At 39.5% G+C, this 23312-nt stretch overlaps 2 protein-coding genes across 5 annotated transcripts in view; one reads left to right on the forward strand and one right to left on the reverse strand.

Annotated features, from left to right (window-relative positions):
• The window catches only part of egfem1 (EGF-like and EMI domain containing 1), a 43914-nt gene that overhangs the window by 10576 nt on the left and 10026 nt on the right, over positions 1-23312 (reverse strand). For 3 of the 4 annotated variants that reach the window (XM_026294791.1, XM_026294771.1, XM_026294799.1), the window contains 19 exons: positions 20283-20405; positions 18520-18642; positions 17224-17349; positions 16809-16931; positions 15869-15991; positions 15122-15259; positions 14879-15001; positions 14360-14482; positions 13980-14219; positions 13713-13841; positions 11685-11813; positions 11339-11467; positions 7490-7624; positions 7075-7209; positions 5983-6108; positions 5173-5304; positions 4845-4973; positions 4570-4701; positions 4154-4282 (listed from right to left, as the gene is read on the reverse strand). In XM_026294791.1, coding sequence (XP_026150576.1) covers positions 4154-4282; positions 4570-4701; positions 4845-4973; positions 5173-5304; positions 5983-6108; positions 7075-7209; positions 7490-7624; positions 11339-11467; positions 11685-11813; positions 13713-13841; positions 13980-14219; positions 14360-14482; positions 14879-15001; positions 15122-15259; positions 15869-15991; positions 16809-16931; positions 17224-17349; positions 18520-18642; positions 20283-20405 — 2547 coding nt within the window. The remainder of the gene's footprint in view (positions 1-4153; positions 4283-4569; positions 4702-4844; positions 4974-5172; positions 5305-5982; positions 6109-7074; positions 7210-7489; positions 7625-11338; positions 11468-11684; positions 11814-13712; positions 13842-13979; positions 14220-14359; positions 14483-14878; positions 15002-15121; positions 15260-15868; positions 15992-16808; positions 16932-17223; positions 17350-18519; positions 18643-20282; positions 20406-23312) is intronic. The other variant, XM_026294781.1, reaches the window with a different exon arrangement.
• LOC113123051 (EH domain-containing protein 2-like) lies at positions 8192-13943 on the forward strand. Its single transcript, XM_026294811.2, has 6 exons — positions 8192-8532; positions 8646-8822; positions 9097-9194; positions 9626-10038; positions 10151-10315; positions 10404-13943. The coding sequence occupies exons 1-6, from the start codon at positions 8312-8314 to the stop codon at positions 10962-10964; spliced, it is 1635 nt and encodes a 544-aa protein (XP_026150596.1). The 5' UTR covers positions 8192-8311; the 3' UTR covers positions 10965-13943.

Here is a 23312-nt window from a genome sequence, read left to right on the forward strand (position 1 = left end):
GAACTGGCAGCTTCACAAAAGACGAGAGGAAAAGGTTTAGATGCCACTTTTTTATTTGGTCCTCCCTCTTCCCTTCCCCATCGCTTGTTCTCTTCTTCTCTTCATACATTCCCTCTCTGTCTTACCGCCTACTGAAAATACCAATATCAGATTGCAGCACCACACTGTGGCTGTTCATTTGCAGAGCGTCTGCGTTTGGTAAGTGAGCTCATGCCCCACATGTGTGGTGTATCTGGGCCACATCAAAGTCGACGGCGGCTCGGAGGCCGTTCCCTTTAAGGGCTCGAGGGGGCACAGAGAAGCAGTAATTAGAGCACCTGCTGAGTCCACAGGCCCCACCAATACACCAATACACTGCAATACAAAGCCAGGTTACTATGCCCCCCTTAGCACTTGCACACACACTTACAGCATTGCTGCTGATGCAACAAGATGTCAGTGTACGAGTCTGTTTCCCATTCTCAAGGAGAGCCAGAGAGAGTGTTTAAGTGTGTGTAGAATCAATTGACACTCAGAAAGTTTGGTAAACACAGTGCCTCCTGTCCACTATAACCTTCCCTGCAGGCTGCAGGATGAATGAACCTTTCCACTACAGCAATGTAAATATTATCGGCATGCATGAACTTCACCAGAGCAGGAAAGAATGACTGTTTATTGACAACATATTTTTTGATTGCTCAATTTATTGCTGTAGGGATCACAGCCTAACTCAGTATAATAGTTGCATTTTGCTAAACAAAAGTCACGCACTTACAGGAATGCTGACTGATTGACAGTTGTTGCAGACATTTTGTTCACCCTCTTGTGTTTTTGGTTGCAGTAATATGTGAGAAAAGCTGAGCCTGGTGAGGGTTGGGGTAAAAGCTGTCCCAATTATCTCAGCAGTCAGCAGTTTTTCATTTCATTTATATACTACTTTCTATAAGGAAAGCAGCGGGCCATGTTACCAAAGGAAGCCACAAATTGCAAGTGCAACAGAAATGTGTTACTTAGTGGTTTTATGTATTGTAAATGCCACACTACTCAATACAGGGTGTTCCCCTGTAGTTTCTGCATCATACCCTCCTTCTCCTGCTCCAGCAGTTGATGATGTCCACTCCTAAGTTTTTTGCCCCAAGGCCTCAAATTGGGAAATGCATGTTTCCTGCTGAGCAGTTTCTGGCATGGCCATCTCTATGTTCCCACGCTGACAGCATGACGTCTTTGCCTGTCTCTGTAGTGGTAAGGCTGCAATGTTATTAAAGCTATCCCACTGAGGATGGTGTCATTTTAACCCAGCAGTACATTATGTCTATGGCAGTACTGTAGCAAAATCACTGCTTTATTATATGTTGCTGACCATGGCAACACGTTGGTCTTTCCATACTGTGAAAAAATGTTTGAAGAATGTTTTCTCGTATGAATGTATGAATTTATTTATCAGATGAGTGATACTCCTTTAAATGAGGTCTTTATACCAGGCACCATAAGCCAATCAACACTTTCCTTTCTCTTCACACGCAGAAAAGTCATATTCCCTTCATAGGCTATATCGATACATTTGAATAGCAAAGTTTATTATTTGTGTATGCCAGTAGGGGGCACCTGGTTTTCAGATTAACCACAGGCCCATCTGTCATCTGATAGTAGCAATGTCTGCAAGTGTTTGTACATGTAGACTCTTCGCTCTAAGTCTTTGTTTAGAGGTAAGCACAGAGGATTCAGTCCACCACCACACACACACACTGTGCCATCACTGAATGACTCCATTTCTAGGCTAAATGAGCTCTTTAAGACAGGAGGATTATTTCCAGATCCCTGCTTGTGTAAGAGCCACTGCTGTCAGCCCATAAAGCAGGTCCAGGGACCACACAGCCGGTTAGAACAGACCACAGAAATAGAGCGGATAGAGAGTACATAGAATAGGACTTCCTGGTGCTATTCAGGGTCTATACACTGAAAAGGGTCAACACAACAACAACAAAACAACCCTGTTTCTTTGACAATAATGCAGCTGTTCAATGCCATTGGGGTTATAGTTCTTTTTTACTGCAACCAAATGAACTATTCTGAGGCAGACATCAAAGCTACAAACCAGAAACGGAGCATAATCCATGTTAATTCAAGAAGTGGTCTATTGCAAGACCCATGTGAGCTCAATGGCTCATTTCCTCCAGAAAACTTGACTGAAATGCATCAGCCTCAGCACCACAAGAATGCTCAATGAAACAATGCTTTTGCCATAGTAACAAGCTTTCTTAGTCTTGTAGAACCACTTATTTCCACAAATAACAAGACATTGGCCTGAGTGTGGATGAAAATCACCCACACAGAATCAACCACTGAAAAGGAAAGTCATTGCTTTCCATTTTGATTCTATAAAACAGATGAATACAGAGATCTGGTCCTTCTCACAGCACAGCCCTCTTCCTGACTTCTTAAGGAAGAGGCCCAGCAGAAGACTGAGAAACTGGACACCCATGTTTTTGGGGAAAAGGCCTTCAAAAAACAGAATCTGGTCAGACCGATAGCACTATTTCCACAGCAACATCCAATCAGAGTGATGTCTATGCCTGAGGCTGTTAGACTGTTATGACTAGGGATGTGAAGCTCTGTTCTAGTGTGACGTGGCCATGATTCACGATGTCCCACGTACTACAGTGGAGGTATGAATTTCTGGTCCTGGTTGTACACTTACAGTAAATCTTACACATTGTAATAACATGAGGCTACTTTAAGTCAAAAGACTATAATCAACAGCAAATCTATTATGTTGGCATGGCTTACAGTTCAGGACAAATATCATAATGATGAGATAAATATTACTTACATGAAGGGTTTTTCTGTGGCGGTATGTTTGAAGAGACTCTGTAGGCTATGAAATACATCTATCCCAGGATAACTAACACAAATCTGGTGAGTCATGTGGTTTTAAAATGGTTTTGCTCATGACATTACATGGACAATTTGGTGATTCAATGAATCTGTGTGGTGATTCACTGAAAGAGGGTGAAAAAAATCAGAAGCAGGTCCTACAGCGCCCTCTACAGTATTAAGAGAGTAAAAATGTTACTTAATGGAAAAGAGTGATGCTCTAGTGAAGATGAAATTAAAAATTACTCAAAGCTAAACAAGATCATCATATGTATTGTAACAAACAAATAAGCTCTGGTAACACATATGTTACACATAAACTCTGGTATCATGAAGTGACTGTGTATTGGACTGTGACGCTAAAAAAAAACCTATACTCGCTGTGGTCCCTGAAGGCCTCAGATGTTTTGGTAAAGGAACAGAAAGGACCATGTTTTTCTGTGGACTTGGATGAAAACAGGTGAGCTAATCTATACAGTTCCAAAAGGCCAGTTCATCAAGTTTGGACCTACTTTTAATGTTGTTAATTATCAATATGGGAAATTTGTATAACATTCCTGTTGTTAATAAGATTTCTGCAGCCTCATATAACAAAATAGGAAAATACCAACTACTGCTATTAGCAATACTAATAATGGTGATAATAATAAACAACTGCGGTCTAAAATAGTTCTGTGTAATTTTTTAGTTCATAATGTTTGGAGACTATTTGATTTATCTCTCCAGTAAAGTTGCTCCATGCATCTATGACGATAGAAACAAAATGCAGGTAGAGCTCATATTCAAGTGTGACTGTGAAAAACCGTCCCTTTACAGTGCCTTTCAGGGAAATAATGATAGGTATATTATTTGTTATTAATAATTGGAATATTGGAAAATAGTTCCATACGGATAGATGCCCCTTATAAAAGTCCTTTCCCTTTGAGAAACTCTGCGTGGCCCTACTTAGGATTTCATTGTGTTGACTGCAAGGGAGATGGAAAGAGGGCTCTGCACTAGTGGGAAATAATCTTTACCTACTTGTGATCTTAATCTCACGAAAAAAAAGCAAAATTGCTTGAGGAAGGTAACCAAAATGAACCGTTTTATTCAAAAAGGGAGGACTTATACTCTCCTGTGCATTACTATTAACCTTATTTCTTGTAGTAGTTCAGCAAAAAGTGTGTCTTTAGAGTTCAACATTTTTAGAGATGGTTAAGATTGATTAGGGGGTGTAAAGTTACATTAGCTTTGTGTCTTTACCAAAGATACAGTCACGAGTAGTATAATAGTCACTAATCAGAAATGAAAGAAAACTTACTTTTTTCACAGAAAGTACCAGAATATCCAGGGGAACATGTGCACGCTCCACTCACATGGTCACAGAGCGCTCCATTTTGACACTGACACTGCTGGACACAGCCCTGTCCATAACTGCCAATCACACACACTGTGAGGACAAAGTGTGTAAACAGTGAACATATAAATGAGGCAGACTACCAGCAATACAGAATCCAAAAATGTAGCTATTTAAAATCTTTTTGGTGCTCTCCATCCCAAAATTTCAGAGGCTTCATACAATGTCCCAGGATCAAACATTAATATTATCATAACAATAAATATAAAGGAAATGGCTTTTAGTGTTAACGAATTAAGATGTTATAAATGAGAATCACCTCATGGTGGCAGCATTTACTAGAATACATCTTTTGAAACTTTGATAACTAAGTGACTTACTCTTTTCACAGTGGTCTCCACTGAAGCCAGCATTGCAAACACACTGACCAGTGACTGGGTCACAGCCCAGAGAGCTTTCCTGGCACTGGCATTTAGAGATGCACCCTTGGCCCCAGTACCCAGACTCACATGCTAGGAAGATATGCACATGTTGCAGTGAAAGTTATTTACAGGATTTTTTTACTATTTTTGCAATGATATAATTTCTTGAAACATACAAACGCACTATATTATATAGATTAATGTATTATATTAAGAATAATTATTGTTCTTACATGTCATACAGTCATGGCCTCTTTTGCCAGGAGGGCAAACACAGCGTCCAGTCTGTGGGTCACAAATGGCATCAGGATGGCATGAACAGAGCAATAAACAGTCTGGTCCATGGTAGCCTGGGGGACACTCTATAAACAGCAAACATCCATGCGTTTGTCATCCACACTGTTTAACTGACACATGGTTAGTGTGACTAGTATCTTTAAATTTATGTCTATCTTTTGAGACATATAATTGTGAAAGATTGGCCAAAATAGTCCAAAAAAGACAACAAAATCACATTCAAAATGGTTTTGTTTCTTGAACCTCAATATGACTAAAACTCACCATTTTGGCAGAGGTTTCCAGTGAAGCCTGGTGCGCAGTCACAGCGTCCAGTCTGCTTGTTGCAGGAACCTCTGTTCTCACAGTTAGGGCAAAATGACTGGCACTTCAAACCCCAGAACCCATCAGGGCAGTCTGGGGAGCATCAAGTATCTTTCAGATTCACCGAGCAGTAAGCCATTTATGTGGGTTTATTTTTCTATAAAGCTTTAAATCCACTTATACGTGATCAGAGAAGAAAAGTAATCTGAACCTCTAAAAGTGGCAACATTTCTCAATGAGCAAGTAAGCTTCAAAGAAAAGGACACATTCCTAATTAGTTCAGAGAGACATAAAGAATACAAACACTGATCATAAATTGTAATAAAGTTACCACTAAGCTCATAATGTCATGAGTTGAAACTGTTCCTCATCACATATTCATTCTACTATATATCTCCTGAAGCCAAGACAGAGATTCAGGAAGTCGTTTGTATCCACAGCCATAAGACTCTATAATTCCACAATATAAACAATAATACACACACGCACAAACCCCCAAAAATAAATAATGACTTTATTACTTTTCTCCATACAAGTTAATTACTTTATTACTTTATTAATTACTATTAATTAATATAATTTAAATAATATTAAATTGAATGACTTTAAATTAGAATAACTGCTGTAAGGATTTAATTTCCCCTTGGGGCTTAATAAGGTACTTCTTCTTCTTCCTCTTCTTCTTCTTCTTCTTCTAATATAACTTCTAATATAATCAGAATAAAAGGTTTTCAAACTAATATTAAAGGGCATAGTAACAAAATAAAATACCTTCTTGACAAGAGTGTCCTGTCTTCCCAGTAGGACAGATGCACTCTCCAGTTATGGGATCACAGGGAGCTCCACCACAGTCACAGGTCAGATGACAGTTTTCTCCATAGCTTCCAGCTTGGCAGACTAGCAACAGAAATACATTAAAACATGAAGAACAGACATAGATACAACCCAGTGGTTATAGTGTAACTCAAGAAAAAGAAAAAATGTGAAATAATCATTTTCTGTTTATTTGTTCAGAGTCTGCCAATACCCTCTAGAGCAGTAACTGAAGTAAATCGCCCATGTCATGACCTGGTCTCCAACTTGAGCCAAGTACAATCCAGAAAATGTGGATTACTTTTTTTTTACGGTTTGATTTTGACAAACCCAACAAGCCTAGGCCTGGTCCATGCATTAGTGCAGACTTACTGTAACTGTTATGTTAGTTCACTCCATAGAGACACAAAGTTGTTTTTACCAGACTCTTGAATAACATTTAATATCACTTTAGTTCCCAACACTGAGGGCTGAACTTTCCACCAGGCAGAAGAATAAACAGCCAGAGCACACCCTGCTGTGGAGAACACTCATTGTTGTGGTTGCACAGTTTGTAATAACAGGAACATCAGTGCTGACCAGGTGAGTTCTGGACAAATTTATGTCACTCATTTATTTTACTTCAGTCATTCAAAAGTAGCAGAGAACGAACAGAAAGCAGACAGAATAAAGAAATATTTATATGTGCTGTGAGAATTGAAAAGACTGATGAAGGTGGACAGGAACAATTAAAAACAGTATGTGTTGTCACTGTGAAATACATTCACATAGCCATGGATTATGCAACATGTAACCATACGCATAAACACGTGTCATGTACACACACAATGACTCTCTACTGTATAACCACATGAGAGTGCTATGGAGTTGAGCTTTGCGGAGGACAACATACATCACTGGTGTTTTAAATGTTTGAAAAAAAACTCTAAAACAAAAATAACACCTAACCTGTACTTGACCTCTATTTCATATTCATACATGTAAGTTATACATGTTGTAGTTTGATGCACAAAATCCATTAAAATTTGTTAATGTTGGTTTTTGTCTCACCCTGCTGACATTTATTTCCATGCAGGCCTGCAGGACATCGCTGGCTGCACTCTCCGGTCCTGGAGTCACATGACCCTCCACCTGGACAGTCACATTGCTGCTCACAGCCTGCACCGAAAAAGTCAGGATCACATTCTACATTGGGGCAAACAAACACACACAGAGCAAACGAAGATTAATATGATGGACAATCTCAAACAGAAGTATTTTGAAAAACTGCAGTAGGCAGGCTACTGAAATCATAACCACTGATCGACTTGAGTCTGTGCTCACTGTTTCATTGATCTGACATATTGTACTGTATCCACCAACAGTCTAGCTGAGAAAGAGGCCTGAACATGTTAACTGCATGGATAAAATGGTAATTAAAAACAAGTCAGAATAAATGAATTGGTGTTCTGTGAAGTGCATATACCTTTCTCACACCGTGGGCCTTGGTATGCAACTTTACAGAAACAGCTCCCTGTTCTGGGGTCACAGCCAGTGGAATGTTCTTGAACACAGTCACATTCCTTGGAGCAGCCCGCACCATGCGTCCACCTGGGACAGGCTGAGGAGTGGATGAGATCAGTTTAAGAACAGACAAAACATGACATACAGCAATGAATGGTTTCATCATGTTCTGTTGTTTAAGACATACACTACACTATATTAGACTTTTGTAACTGAATAGCAGCTGCAAAGCCCATAGGATTACTGCAGTAAAACTGCTTCAGATAATAAAGCAAAGAAAACCCATTTTCATTTGTTAAAGTAAAAGTGGCCGTGGTTAACTGAGAAAACAATGCTGCCATTTAAACCTTGTTTGTTGTTAAAGTTTGAATTCCATAAATAATGATGGTAGTGACTTTGTAGCCACTGCTGTTGGAAGTTTTCTGTAAACTTTGTTAAATGAAGATGAAAAATAAGTGTTATGCAAGATTTTTAAAAATCAAGTAGCATCATCATCATTTAACGTTTCCAACAATCTGCATAGATTTTGCCAAGATTGTCCCTACTCAGCAACAAAAGCTGAGCTCCACTCCACCCTGTCCTTCTTGACACTGGCTGTATGATGATGCAGCTGCAGGCTCTGGTTACACCCTCTCCACCCTCTAAATGTCCCACTGCAGGATACAGCAGACAGCTGTGAGAATCTGCTAATAATCACTGTGCACATTCTTCCAACATTCAGTTTAGTCTTAGAAGATTGAGAAGCGTTCATACATCGAGGTATTGAAAGCAAAAATTCATCGCCATGTCCATCCTAAGGCTTAGGAGCAACCCTAAAACACTAGGGGATGTCAACATGGTGACAGAGGAGCTGAAAAACCTTTATTACAAGAGGCTGCTACCGATAGAGAAATACTACTCGTTCCATCATTTTCACTCCCCGAGCTATGAGGATGCCGATTTTGACAACAAACCAATGGTGCTAGTGATGGGTCAGTATTCAACAGGAAAGACAACTTTTATCAGGTAGGACTTCATGTTTTGATAGTTACAAAAACTCCAAATGTCTTCTATGTGCCAATTGCTGTGCTGGAGGTTAAGGTAATAACCGTGGTGGTTTCTATTGTATATGTTTTTAGGTATCTCATTGAACAAGATTTTCCTGGGAGCAGAGTTGGGCCAGAGCCAACCACTGACTGCTTCACTGCCCTCATGTATGGACAAACAGAAGGAATTATCCCTGGAAATGCCCTTACAGTGGATCCAAAAAAGCCCTTTCGCCACCTTGATCCTTTTGGGAATTCTTTTCTAAACAGGTGATGGAGCTTAACAGACAAAAGAAGAGTGAATAATGGGTTTTTATTCAAATCATGTTTATGTTGGAATGGAACAATTTACTGATTGATCCAGTTTCTTTCTTTGATTCTTTTATTTGGAAATATTGAATAGCAGGTTCTGCATCTAATTCAAATTTATCAGGGTGATGCTTTGCCAATATTGCTTGCAATTGCATTGCTTTCTATTGTTTGCACATAATGAATAGTGCCTTATTTTCAATGCATTGTTTTTAAAGTTATTTTTTCTTTTCAGGTTTCAGTGTGTTCAGATGCCAAATCGTGTCCTTGAGAGTATCAGTATTATTGACACGCCAGGAATCTTAACTGCTGCTAAAAGAAAGCTGAGTCGAGGTGAGACAGAAAACATTCCTTTTTACTATCAAGAAAAATTAATGTCTAGTCCTCCATATATTTATTCTTCGACCGTTGAAACTGGACAGCATTGACAGGATTTGAATTCCTAGGAAGAATAAATAAGAGATTAAAATGAAAATAAGAATTAAAATAAAATAAGAAGTTAAAATTAAAATAAGAATATCTCAGTCTGACATAATTCAGTCATTTAAATCAGAAGCACAGCAGATAGAAGTAAAGTTAGGAGGAGGTACAGAGTAACTGAGCAGTCTTTGCTTTCTTTTATGAACACATTAATCTGTGGGTGTAACTAAACTGGCTTGAAACCAGTGATGGCCACTGGGACACGTTTGTCAACGTCTTGAGGAGTGAGCCATGCTCTATTGCACTGTTAATGAAAACCCTGTGTTTTCATTCCCTATCCCCAGGTTATGACTTTCCAGCAGTGCTGCGCTGGTTTGCAGAGCGTGTGGATCGAATCATCTTGCTGTTTGATGCACATAAACTGGATTTCTCTGATGAGCTCACAAGGGCCTTTGGGGCTCTAGGTGGCTATGAGGACAAATTGCGTGTAGTTCTCAACAAGGCTGACAGGGTGGACTCGCAACAGCTCATGAGAGTGTATGGTGCCCTCATGTGGTCCTTGGGGAAAGTGTTCCGAACACCTGAGATCCTGCGGGTTTACATTGGATCTTTCTGGTCAGAGCCGAGGCAGATGTGTGACCACTACCATCTGATAGAGTTAGAAGAGGAGGACCTTTTGGCCGACATTAGAAACCTGCCATGCAATGCCGCAGTACGCAAGCTGAATGACCTGGTGAAGAGGGCACGCTTAGTGAGGGTGAGAGATCATCTCACAAATTCAATTCTAACTGATACTTTGAATAAATCTTTACAAACCAAGCTGCAGTTATGGTGATTTTGTGTCTTATTTGAGCTTTTGCTCTTTCCAGGCCCATGCACACATCATCAGCTATCTGAAGAAGGAGATGCCAACCATTTTTTGCAAAGAAAGCAAGAAGCACAATCTGATCTACCAGCTTCCTGTAATTTTCACAAAGATCCAGCAACAACATCAAGTCCCAGCTGGTGACTTTCCTGACTGCACCAAGATGCAGGTCAACCACTACATTTTCATCATTGTATTATTTCATAATATATTTATATGTTCTGTGAGCCTTACTTGTAATTGCATATCTTTTTCAGGAGAAACTTCTGGGTCAAGATTTCTCAAAGTTCAAGGCACTGAAACCAGGTCTAATGGCCTCCTTGGATAAACTCCTGACCACTGACATTGCAAACCTCGTGCCTTTACTTCAACAACAGGAAGTGAGGAAGAAATCCCTCCCTAGCGTGTTGGACGGAGAATTTTTGGGAACATTCAGGCGTGGGCATTATCAGAGAAATCCTTTCAAGGCACTCCCCAAAGATGACGAGAGCAGTGAGACAGACTTTGATGAGTGGGTGGTGGAGAAATACAGGCCCAAATATGATGAGATTTTTTATAACCTCAATCCAAATGAGGGTAAACTGAGTGGCACCAAAGTCAAAGAGTGGATGACAACAACCCTTCTTCCCACTTCTGTGCTCGCTCATATCTGGAGGCTGTCTGATGTTGACGGAGATGGCATGTTGGACAATGAGGAGTTTGCTTTAGCAGTCCATCTTATTGAGGGAAAACTGGAAGGTCACTGGCTCCCCCGAGAGCTGCCTTCTCACCTTGTTCCACCATCAAAAAGGCAAAGTACAGGGAGCGATGTAGAGTAAGCGTGACATTGAAAGGAAGCTGAGTCTGTGTACATTGTCTGTACAGTCCGTATATAAATTCCTGAATTTAAACTAACCTAGTGATAGCAGTGATTAGTTAAATTTTTTTAAAATATTTTGTATATTCAGCCATATGACCAGTTTAATGAGAAAGTGCGGCATCTATTATTATCAGTAAGGTGGGTTTCCCCTCTAGGTTCGACCTTTTGCCTAATTAGGAGCCTTAATATTTCACATCACTGTAGTGCATTTTTATTGATGGCATAAAACCTATATAAATGATGAGTCTCTAAAATATTATTGCTTGTGATAATATCATCATCACCACCATCATTATGCAAGGGGTGTTATGATGAGGTCACTGTAGTACTCACGCAGATGGCAGAAGCGGCCATATAGCCCTGGTGAGCACAAGCAGCCTCCATACAGACGGTGGCAGTGTCCATTGTTGGGACAGTTACACTTTCTTCTACAGTGCCTCCCAAAGTAACCCATTTGGCAACCTGTGAACATGAATAGTACCAGACTCAGCAGGAGATGGTCCTTCTGTAATTCTGACACAGAAAATACTGTTTAGCTTTTAGAAAGTTTCTCAAATTGTTGCCTTTATTGTGAGAATAGTTTAATGCGTTCAGGCCTCAAATGAAACAATCTCAAGCTTAACTAAGACCTGGTTGCTACTGTATATGTGTGTCTGTAGAGGAAAGTAGTTTTACTAACCATCCTCGCAGAACAGGCCCTCCACCCCTGGGGGGCAGGAACACTTCCCGGTCACAGGGTCACAGGAGCCTCCATTCTGACAACGGCACAGGCTGTTACATGTGTGTCCATAGGTCCCCTGTGGACAAGCTAAAAAAAAAAAAGAAAAAATAGGGGTGTGTATGGAAAAAAACAAAACAGCACTGACAACAACATTCTCAGAAACCAACTAAACTGGGCAATTCAAATTCTGTGCACTGGAGTGTAGAGGCCAGTCAACACTTGTAACTTCCAGTCGGTGTGCGCCCTCCTGACATTGTTCATCTCTCAGGTCTTGTTAGCAATCGAGAAGACATGAACCAGCTGGCTGTTTAAGATGTGCTACAGTGTTATAATCCATCCAGTAAATGCCTGCTTAAACTCAATGTCACACTTTTTTCAGTGTAAATTTCAAGTAACTCCATGGAAAAACTGTTTTAAATAACTTATGGAGGTAATGGCATTTTAATAACATCAAATAAGACACTGAACCTACACGTGTGATGTAAGCATCTGCAAACCAAAGCAATTGAAGAGTACAATGGGTGGGATCATGGTGCATTGACTCTGCTTCTGTACTGTTTGGCCAGAATTACATGTTTAATCATTAATGAGATTACCACTAAATCTTGCTGCCAGATCAGTCAAATTTTAAAGATATTGGTCTCTGTATGTTTGAAGTACTGCATGACTTCACAAACCATAAAAACCATAATTTAATAAAGACAGACAAGTTAGAGAAGTCCTTGAAGAGAGTTTTGAGATCTGCCTGGGATACAAATTGCACAAAGGGGACTATAGCACAACATACTGTAATACCTAGATGCTACAGTATTAAGTACATTCTGTACTTGATAATACTTTCTTGTCATTATAATCGAAAAATAAGCTTAGAGTGGCACATATTAAGTCAGGAATGAGAAAGTTGCAAAATGTTTTCATTGACCAATGAACTTTTCATTGACTCACTGACCAATAATGACTTTATTTTCGCCATTAACCTTATCCTCCACTATGTTATTCCTTACAGTAACAATTCCCATATCTTTGCTTCAGGCTGTAATTTTTCCCTGGCTATAAATACTACCCATGTCTAGTCCCATCACCTTCACTGTGTGCATGTAAATGCTGCTACCTCAGGAGCATGTTTCAGAAAATGACAGATTGCTTTTAACAGGCTTACAGTATCCCATGTGGCTCTTATGATTACCACCCTTACTTGGGGTCAGGCCAAAGACAGACATTAATCATGGAAGTGGATGGGAACAATGAGGCCTTGCTTTCTAACCCAGTTGTGGACATCTTTGGCCTCAGGCTGCTGTCTTGCTGTGGGCCCTGGCCTCTCTCCAGTAGCAGACAGATTGATTCTTCTGTACTCTTGGGTTCAGGAGCCCATAAAAAAATCCCAGCCTCCCACACAGAGGAGCCGACAGGTTTTGATCCACGACCCTGGATCGATGCACACAGGGAGCTATCTCATCTCGCTGTAAAACTAGACCATATTGCGAGGGGTGGTTCAAATAAACCTAGATGAGGATCTGTCCTGTGGGAAAAACCAAGATGGGTGTATGTGTACTGTACTACATTATCCAGTTGTCATGTTTATTATCTAGACTTGAATGATTTATTTTGGTCTCCCATCCATGTTTATGCCTCGACTAGTATTTTGTACATGCTACAAAATTAAAATTTTTAGGTCCCTAAACTTTGAATTAAAGAGTTTAGAGGGCAAAATACTTCTTTTCTTTCTTGCTGAGAGTTAGACGAGAAGATCGGTACCACTGTTATTTACCACTCACAGGATATGAATGAATGAATGAATGAATGAATATGCCAAACTGGTCCTTTAAATAGTCACAGCACATTAGAGGTACAGTAAATCTAAAGTTTTTGGATACTATGAGAAGGAGTGAGATTGCATGGAGTTTAGAATTTGTGCTGCAAAGAAAACACATAAAATACAATATACAAATGTAGACCGCCTTGTTAATATACTACTAATATACTTACTCTGGTTGCAGATAATCCCATCCCAGCCAGGAGAACATTCACAGCGGTCTCTGTTTTCATTACAAACTCCATTCACGCAGTCTTCACAGCTCACACTGCAGTCTTCCCCAAATGAGCCATCTAGACATACTGGAAAGTAAATGATCACAATCACAAATAAGACTTTTTTCTAGTCTTAATATTTATGAGGAAGAAATAAAATAAAATCTAGATAAATTTCCACCAGGCAAACATCTTGTTGTCATCACTCATGTTTTTTTACTGTACCTATGTCACTGTCCAGTCTAAGCTCTCCTCGACGCTCTCTCTGGATCTCTATTTCTTTTTCACTGTCAGTATCATCATCATCATTGCCGTCATAAGGGGAGTGCAAGGCTGCTGTGTACTGCAGGAGCTGAGGAGCCTTGCGGAACAGCAGGTCTGGTAACCTGTGAACCTCTAGCTGCTCTTCCTCTTCTTCTTCCTCCTCCTCTTCCTCCTCTTCTTCCACTTCTCTGCCATACAGAGCTAAAAACACCCAGTACAAATTTAAAGCTATTATTATGACTAAAACTCATATGTTTTGCTCGTCCTTAAACTGTGGCGCTGGTGCTACAATTATTTGATTAAAAAATAACTAAAACAAAATAACTACAAATATCACTCACAAATGCAGGAATGCTGGTCCTGATCCAAGCGGAAACCCAGTCGACAAAAACACTCATATGTCCCCACGCTGTTGACACAATAGTGTTCACAGCCAGAGGTCTCTGCCAGGCACTCATCATTGTCTAATAGAAGAATACAAAACTAAAATACTGAAAGGGTAATATCAGCAAAACTCAAGTAGGAAGATCATCACTGCATGCAGTTTGCACCAAACAGGTTGGTAATGCATAAGTTCAGTTGCAGACATGTCATTTTGCTCAGTTGGGCCTTATCCTTTTTTTCCAAGCATTTGAAGATGATTAAACTTCTCTCTATTCTAACACAGGGTAAGATGTTTGCCTTGTTTCCCGTCTGACAGGTGAGCAAAATGTTTCATTTTTTGTCTTCAGCTCTGAAATGTTCTACAAAAGTTTATCCTCAGTTCAATCAGTTAGTAATTGCACATAAATGTGCCACAACATGTGAAACACTTAAAAAGCACCAAACTAGGTAATTTGCTAACAATCCAGCTCTCTTACCATCGCAGCCACAGCCATCTGGGTTTAGTCTGTGGCCAGCTCTGCAGCTGCACTCGTAGCCACCCGGGTAGTTTCTACAGAGGTGACTGCAGCAGGACTCCCCACTGATGCACTCATCTTTATCTGAGGAAGGCACACAGGGATAGAAGGTTGGTTTCAGCAGATGAAAAGAGTGCAACACCAAAAATGCATAACACAGAAGTGGACTCAGAAGATGAGTCACCCACAGATAGAAGTTCTTACCTACACAGGTCTTCCTGTCTTGGTCCAGCTGGTAGCCGTGGTTGCAGGTGCAGAGGGGGCCATTGGTTGTGTGCTCACAGTGATGAGAGCAGCCGCCATTGTTCTTCTCGCAGCTGTTAACGATCTCCATTTCAATGCCTGAAGTAGAGAGAACCAAAACCACAGCTACAATGCATAACAGAGCTGAAACATGAGGACGATATTAGCTTTTGAGGACTGTTTTGCTTTATCCCACTCCTGTAATTACTCACTACAGATGATAAGAGTGAAAAGAAAAGCAGATATTAATTCATTTATTATCTGTACCCGCTTATTCCTAACTAGGGTCATGGGGAGATGTACATAACTATGAAACTGGAAAAGTTAAGTACGTTTCTTTCTGCTTTTTAAAGTGTAGTTCTTTAGTGTACTGTCACTGAGATCATTGCCATTGAACTAGACTGGACATTTTAGATATACTGTTTTCTATGTTTTTAATTTCTTCACATATGTTTATGTTTAATGGGACAGACCATGCACTACATGAATGCAAGTTAAAGTGAAGCTTACACACAGTATACTATTGCTACCAAAATGTATGGAAGATGAAACATGAAAAGATCCATTTTTTGCTTCTTCATGTTTATAGCTCATTTTATGTACTGCAATACATACACTGCAGCCGGTTTCTTTATTTATAAGATAAATATCATGTTGGATAAAATTTGAGATAGGATTTGTTCATTTTTGTTTTTCCTGTTTACTTACGGTAGCACTGTTTGCCATCAGCACCAAGTTCAAAGCCTGGATGACACACACAACTGAAGGAGCCCAGCATGTTGACACATCCATGAGAACACCTGGCACTGCCTGAACTGCACTCATCAATATCTACAGGACACAGGTAATAATACACACAGATGTGCATGTTTACACACTGATATACAACAAAAACTCATGACAAACAATTCATGTCAAAGATTTAGGCACTTTTGGCACTGAAAAAAAAACAGACAACAGTATGTCTCTAAGTCAAAGGTCCAGAACATTTCAGAGTTCATGAAACTGATCTATGTTGTCTTGTTCTGAAATCTTTGACCTGACACTCTTGGCCAAGTTGCAGTTTTTTCTCAGGATCAGATGGGCCTGGGTTATTGTAGTTTATACTGTAGCAGAAATAGTTTCTGAAACAAATACACATTGATATAAATAGTTCATACACCAACTCTGAGCCCTTGTCAGAGTTACAAATGTTAATGGTCTTAGCTTTTAGAGGTTAGGTAGCTCTGGGATCAAGAAAAAGTTGTACTCTAATTAATGATGACTTTGTTTGGAGCTCAGTTTCTAACACTAGAGGTTAATGAACCAAACATACTAAGAGTCACACTGATAAGCAAGCATTACAAAACTATACCCCCAGGTTGTGGGTGAAATGAAATAAATGCTTCCTCAGGCATAGGTGGAGCAGAAGAAAGGTTGGTATGATGGAGCATCAGAATAATTTCTAGCATCAGCTCAGATCAACACAGGTCTGTTATAGTGCAGATTTGCTGTCAGAAGGCGTTTTACTGTAGCTATAACTTATAGGAAACAACATAAATGTCAAGTGTGGCACATTCCAGGAAAGATAGTTTCACCCACTTTGATATATCTGCTGTTTATTTACTTATTTATTTTGTTACATGCATGTGGCAGTGTGATTCCTCACCTTCACAGTTCTTTCCATCTTCAGCCAGTATAAAACCAGGTCGGCAGCTGCACTGAACCCGGCCACCTTCAGAAAGACACAGCTGGGCGCAGCCTCCATTCCTGTCCTCACAAAGGTCCCTCACTGACACAAACACACACATGCACGAAAGATTTAAGCTAGGTCAAACCAGCAGGCATCTGTGTGACCCCACTGGTTACTTCATAAATAATCAGCTACAGAGTAACATCTAAATTTCACGCACATATACAGTACAAGAAACTATTTTGGGCAAGTCTGGTTATACTAAAACAAAATCCTGATTGCACTGTAATCTGGTCCAAGATTATAAATTCTAGTTTAAATGAAAAAATGTAATTATGACATATGATATAGTAAAAACATTTTGAGAATATCTTCTTCCAAAATGACTTACATTCACAGTGTCTCCCATCTCTTTTCAACTGATAGTTCTTCCGACATTCACATTTGTAGTGATTGTTCCCCATGTCCACACACTTGTGCTCACATCCACCATTCAACACTGAGCAGGAATTTACAGCTTAAAAGCAAAAAGACACAAAAACATTTATTGTAAATCAGCATAAAACCCGTCAGCTCTGGTATTCAATTACAAAATAAATTGATGTAAATGTTTGACCAGTTATGCATCATGTAAAACCTACACTCACAAGAGGCAAACTATATAAATGAATTTGTTGGCAACCTAAAGTGGCTTTAATGCCTCAAACTCTACAGCCATGTACTTATGGAAAACTTTTGAGTAAAGGCTGGAAACTGGAAAATATTTTTCAAGACAGGTCCAATAGGTACCCCTGGTTACTTTCTAATGATCTTTCCATCCCATTACTCCTGTGATTTAATGATGTGCCAAATATGAATATCAGCCATGTGCCTTCTGGGTGCTCTAAACAGAGACATGATGACATAGACGGGCTGTAAAACTGAAAGAATAGCTGGCTTTTAGCACTGATGATTTTTACAGGCACAATTAGCTGTACCTCTGCCTCCACCTGTATTTTTTTCTACAAAGCTGCAGTCAAAAATTGGAGCATTAACACTGACAAAGAAGAAAAAGATCATAGGGGAACTGATTCTCAGCAAGTAACAAATTCACCCATTAACTACAGGTTTTATGGTGCTAAAATAGAAAAGGGTACTTTAACATGTCATATTGGTGCCTTTAAATCATATTAAGATTTCCCAGTAGACACTGGGACACACAGTGAAGCCCAGCACTCCTATTCTTCTTTACTGCATTAAATTAAATACAGATATAAGGATATTCTTCCACATGTTTTCTCACACTCCACATGGTCAATTTGGGAATAAACAGGGACTGTATGTTGACTACATAAATGAGCAGACCACTGGCAATTTAACACATTAGGACACATAGGAAAATCTCAAATGGTCACTATCACACTGGTCGTTGTGTTAATATGCTATTGTGAAACATCGCACAGACAAATTCAATTTTGCTATAGAAAAGGAGAGACTATACAACACAAAACACTGAGAAACAAATATATTACTAATTATGTTTAAAGTAATAGGTTGATTTTTAAGAAACATGTTCACTTTCCTGCTGAGAGTTATATGAAAAGCCACAGTCTGCTTATATATTTTGTTTGTATACTTTCTACATCACTGAGGGAATATTTGCAAAAACTGTATACTATCGATGGAGAGGAAAGTGTTTAGCACATATCAATGCAGGTCCGACCATCAGCGTGCATGCGGAAGCCTTCGCTGCATTCACAGTGATACGATCCCGGTGTGTTGACACATGTTTGCTGGCATCCTCCATTGAGCTCTTCACACTCATTTACATCTGAACAAACATATAGATGCAAATACACATCTGCATACATCTTTATTACGACATCTGTTCTGAACCGCTACCAGCTATAAGGAATCACATATTCATGAAGCGTCCCATCATTTTTGACACTTTCATACATTGACACATTGGCAGCTGCTGTTGAGGTCGCTCAACACTGAAAACAATGCACTAAGCGGTGGTTTGTGATGGTTCAACTACTTATTAGTCTCTGAGAGGGTGTTAGTGGGAAAACACACAATGCCTTCTTTTCACTGGTGGGTGAAGTGGTGTATGTGACAACAGAGACGGGAGTGATGGTGGTGGTGGTGTCGGAGGTCGAGGGGCATGAGGCCTGAATGGTTTCCTGTGACGCCGTCTGGTTCAAAGTGGAGCTGCTGACCAAGCATCCACAACTAGACAAATCAGCAGAACAAACATTTGCTGCACATGCTGCTTTGGTTTTAAGAAAGAACAGAAAGAACAGGTGGTCTTCAGAAATGCACCAGAGAAACTGAATTTATTAAAAAACAAAAGAGAATCTCAGACATTGTAGTACGACAGTGAAAAAATTAATATGCGCATATATATATATTTTGTTTTGTAAAGAAAAAAATATGCTGGTGATGATAAAGTTAAGTGGTCTCACTCATGTGGTCTTAGTTTCTAGAATGCGATAAAAATCCATCCCACAAAATGATTGCTGTCTCTCCTCATTAATATGACCATGCATAGAATTCACACAAAAGCCAGTAGAAGAACTTGACAGCTGCTGAAGCTGCTTCTGTTTGTCTTCTCCAGTGATAAACTCTCATGCTTTCAACTTGCCTATTACAAAGTGACGTCTTAAAGGTTAAAGGCCAGGGTCACTTGTTCACAGCCATAGCTGTTAGGAGCAAATGGTCCATAGTACCCAACACTACCTCAGCATGTTTTCTGTCGAATGAGAACTAAACTGGGAAGTATGTAGTCTGAGAAAGAGATTAGAAACCAGTGCTGGCTGTGTGTGTGTGTTTTTTTTATCTCTTGCAGTTATTAGATCAGCCTAGGCTGAAGAATTGAAATTTAATGACAGAGACAACCAAATATTTCCAAAATGTCTAAAATCTGTTGGATTTATTCAAATGACTGAACTCTCAACCAGGCAAACATTCATTTTATGCAGACCAACACCCCAGTGTTATTATTTGATATGTATTTAACATGCCAGTGCAGCGTAACAAAGTGCTGGATATTTGCTAAAAATCTTTGTTTTCGTCCGTCATAAAGCGAGGACGATTTATTTATGTATGTGTTGACTTCCGAATGTTTTTGACAGGTGGTTTTGGGAGACTCTAGACCACTAAAACCTGCAAGGCATGGGTCATGTGATTGATGGAGACAGGCAGGTAGCTTCACAATACATAATTTAAATTCTAGGGAAAGTCAACAGAACTCTTTTCAAAAAGGGGAAAAAGACAGTAAAACCCAGTGAATATTTTCTGTTGGCTTAGAAAGAAAACAGGAATCTTCAACATCGAGTAAATTCATTCACATCCAAACCTGATAAAAACTCTTCCATTCATAAACTAGTAGAGGAAGCTCCAGCTGGGCAGAGAGCCCGCCATGGTCTGCCTGTGTTTGTGCACTCTAGCTACAGCCAGATGTCTTACCATGACACGCTTTGCCATCTGGCCCCAGTCTGCTGCCTTCAGGACACTTGCAGTAGTAGCTGCCAATGGTATTGCAGCAGTACCCCTCACAGCCGCCTGCATCCACTTCACATTCATTAACATCTGAAAGAAAAGGATTAAAAGGCCAGTTTTACTAACATAATGCACAGGCTACAAAACAATGCAGCTAAATCACTTGCGAGGACAGAAAGGCTTCCAGTGCCCTTTCAGCTAACCTTTGCAGGGTTCCTTCCTCTCCCTTTCATTTCTTTTTTTCAGCAGTAATGAAAGCAACAAAACAAAAAGTTTCACTCATTAGTGTGTAGATCTTGACTCAGCTAACCCACAGTCACTGATAGAAATGCTTTGATGTCAGAGAGCTGCCACAGTAAAAAAACAAACGATTGGTAATGAGTCTGTAGCCAGTCTTTAAAGAACCAATGAGGCAAAGAAAAGAAGTTATATTTCATATGTTTTATATCACATTCAACCAATTAACAAATACGACTGAGCTTAAAAATGATTTGTTCATCAGAAAACAACCCAAGGTCTCAAGAATCTCCACACCAGCACAGGACTATTGTAGTTTTTCACTTTTTAAGCAGAAAACAATAATGTTTCTGTTAACTAGAATAAAATGATTGGTGTTAAAACAGTTCTTGACAGTATTTAGAAAGAATATTACTTGGCCAACAATGATGACAGCTGTATATAAGCTTTAGTGCCTGTACTTTCCTTGAAATAATTTTCAGTCTAACTTATTCTCTTGTGTGACGTGCAAGAGTGAAAAGTTTCTGGACACTGATGGCCAAAATGCATAAATGCTGTCTGGACCCATGTACAAACTGATTCGACTGCTACTGTCACTGTGGTTTTCGTTCAAGTGGCAGCAAATGGCCAAGCATTTCACAATTGAATTTTTTGCCTAGTTTGTGAAAAGGAGATAGTGACAGAGAAATATATTGCACTTGCATGGAGGACAAAGATGATTTAATATTATGTTTCCACTGGTTCAAAAGATTAATGGGAAGTTATGCACAGAGCAATAGTTTATGTTAAAATAACAGAAATTTTCAGAAGCACAACTTTAAGAAACATTGTGACAGAAAGAGATGGAGTTAGGTGGAGCGCAGTATGCTTTATAATAACAGTTTATGCAGCTCCAGCGCACATGAAATCAAGGTCTGCCTTTTATAGTCACAGCTTATCAAATATTTCTCTAACAAACACCAAAGTGTATCTGATCATTACAAGCTTGCAATTAATGTATCTAATATTTGTTTAGACTTTGTTTAGTAATAGTATAATGATCCATTCCCTAAATACCCTGGTTATTTATGCAAGGTTAATTGAAAGCACATACTTCAGATGCATTGCCAATAAGGAAGAGCCAACATAAATGTGCTTCAAGGCCCCCTGGATTAAAAAAAAAACTGAACGAAATTTATGTTTTAGATTTCAACATCCTAAACAAATAGACTCAAGGCATTGCCAATCCTCCCCTGTTGGTCCATTCAGGGACTTGTAAGTTATGTCTACACTGCATTTGATCTGTTCCTTTAGACAAATCAGGGGCAGACACCTGTGGAGCAACAGACAACTTGGCTGGTGTTATGAACAGACAACAGCGTATGAAAAATAGCTCCTGTGGCACAGATAAAATGTTTAAAAATGTCTTTGTCTCCATACCTGTGCACATAAAATATTGAAAAAAAAAAAACACTCATTGAAAAAGTATGAGTATCAAAAAGTATAAGTATCTACATATGTGAGAGCTGCAGCAGTCCATTAGGCCAAATTGTCTCCAGCTGACCATGTGCTATGCATTCTCGATTCTCCATGTCATTCTCGTTTTAATTGATGAGATGCAAAGCACAATGGTGTTGAATTTATTACACCACAAGAATTTCCTGCATAGCCTCTCTGTGCTGTGTTTTACTTCTACAATAGTTATTAAGGCAAATAACACTTTCCCAATCTATTAGCAGATACAACGAAAGCAGCACTTTGAATGATGGATGCTGATAGATATATTGTTAATTTGTTAAGTTGTTGTGTAATTTGGCCTGAAGCACGGTCTGTAGAGTTCTACAGGACCTCAGAAACCAAGGATGGGTCGCCATGTTTGTTTTTCAGGCCACACCCATACTTGGTTTCTAAGGGCAGGCAGGGTTATCTAGGCCATTTGGAGAGATGCACTGTGTTTCAAGAATTTCTATAGAATTTCTTCATAATTGTCTTGACTTGAGTATTTATATCCAAAATAGGGAATAATTAGCTTGGCAGGAGTAAATGTATGCAAATCTTTCTAATGTGCATTGTTTACTTAAAGTCTAAATAAAGGGTGACATGCTCACTACAGCTTTTCAACTCCTCTTTACCCTGTTCTGATCTCCTGGGCTGCATTACCTGCCTTGGCCTTTACAACCTTTACTTACACAGTAGTCCAGGGTTTAGCACATTCCCCTTCAGCAGGGAGGATCTAAGAAACTGACTGTCAAAGTCTGAAAAATGCAAATACACACAGACATAGTTGTGCACAGAGAAACAACCCTGCTCTAGATCTTTCATTAACTCATAGGGAGGTGACATGGGCTTTTGACCTCAGGGCCCTGCCCCTCTAAACATCCCCACTTTGATCCTGCAGTGTTTGAGAGTCCTAATGAACTCTAACTAGCAGCCTGGGGTTGTTTGTCATCATCATCATGATGCCAGGTAGCAGGAGAAAGCAAATTTGGTGAAACGTTAATTGAAAAGGCCTCTAGGAATGTATTTGTTAGTGATGTTGTCATTGTTATTTATTTCTGACCAAATCATCATCCTCATCATCCTTCCTAAATATAATCCTTGTTTCAACTGTGACCTCAAAGAAAACCTTTATCCAACTCAAAATCCAAAATCGACAGAGGTCCATAGTTTGTTGACATGTTCAACTTTGTGATGGTTTAATATAATACGATATCTTAGAAAAAAACTTTCAAGAAAGAATTTAACCAAGTATCATAATCTGAAAGATTTAAGGGACTGTGC

Source organism: Mastacembelus armatus, chromosome 13 (assembly GCF_900324485.2).
Source record: "Mastacembelus armatus chromosome 13, fMasArm1.2, whole genome shotgun sequence".
Classification (NCBI taxonomy): domain Eukaryota; kingdom Metazoa; phylum Chordata; class Actinopteri; order Synbranchiformes; family Mastacembelidae; genus Mastacembelus; species Mastacembelus armatus.

What these genes read in the sequence shown, in the direction of transcription:
- LOC113123051 (XM_026294811.2), top strand. Translation starts at nt 8,312, where the DNA reads ATGTCCATCCTAAGGCTTAGGAGCAACCCTAAAACACTAGGGGATGTC. An exon ending in TAAAAGAAAGCTGAGTCGAG is followed by an intron (nt 9,195 to 9,625) that starts GTGAGACAGAAA and finishes CCCTATCCCCAG; the next exon opens with GTTATGACTTTCCAGCAGTG. An exon ending in CTGACTGCACCAAGATGCAG is followed by an intron (nt 10,316 to 10,403) that starts GTCAACCACTAC and finishes TATCTTTTTCAG; the next exon opens with GAGAAACTTCTGGGTCAAGA.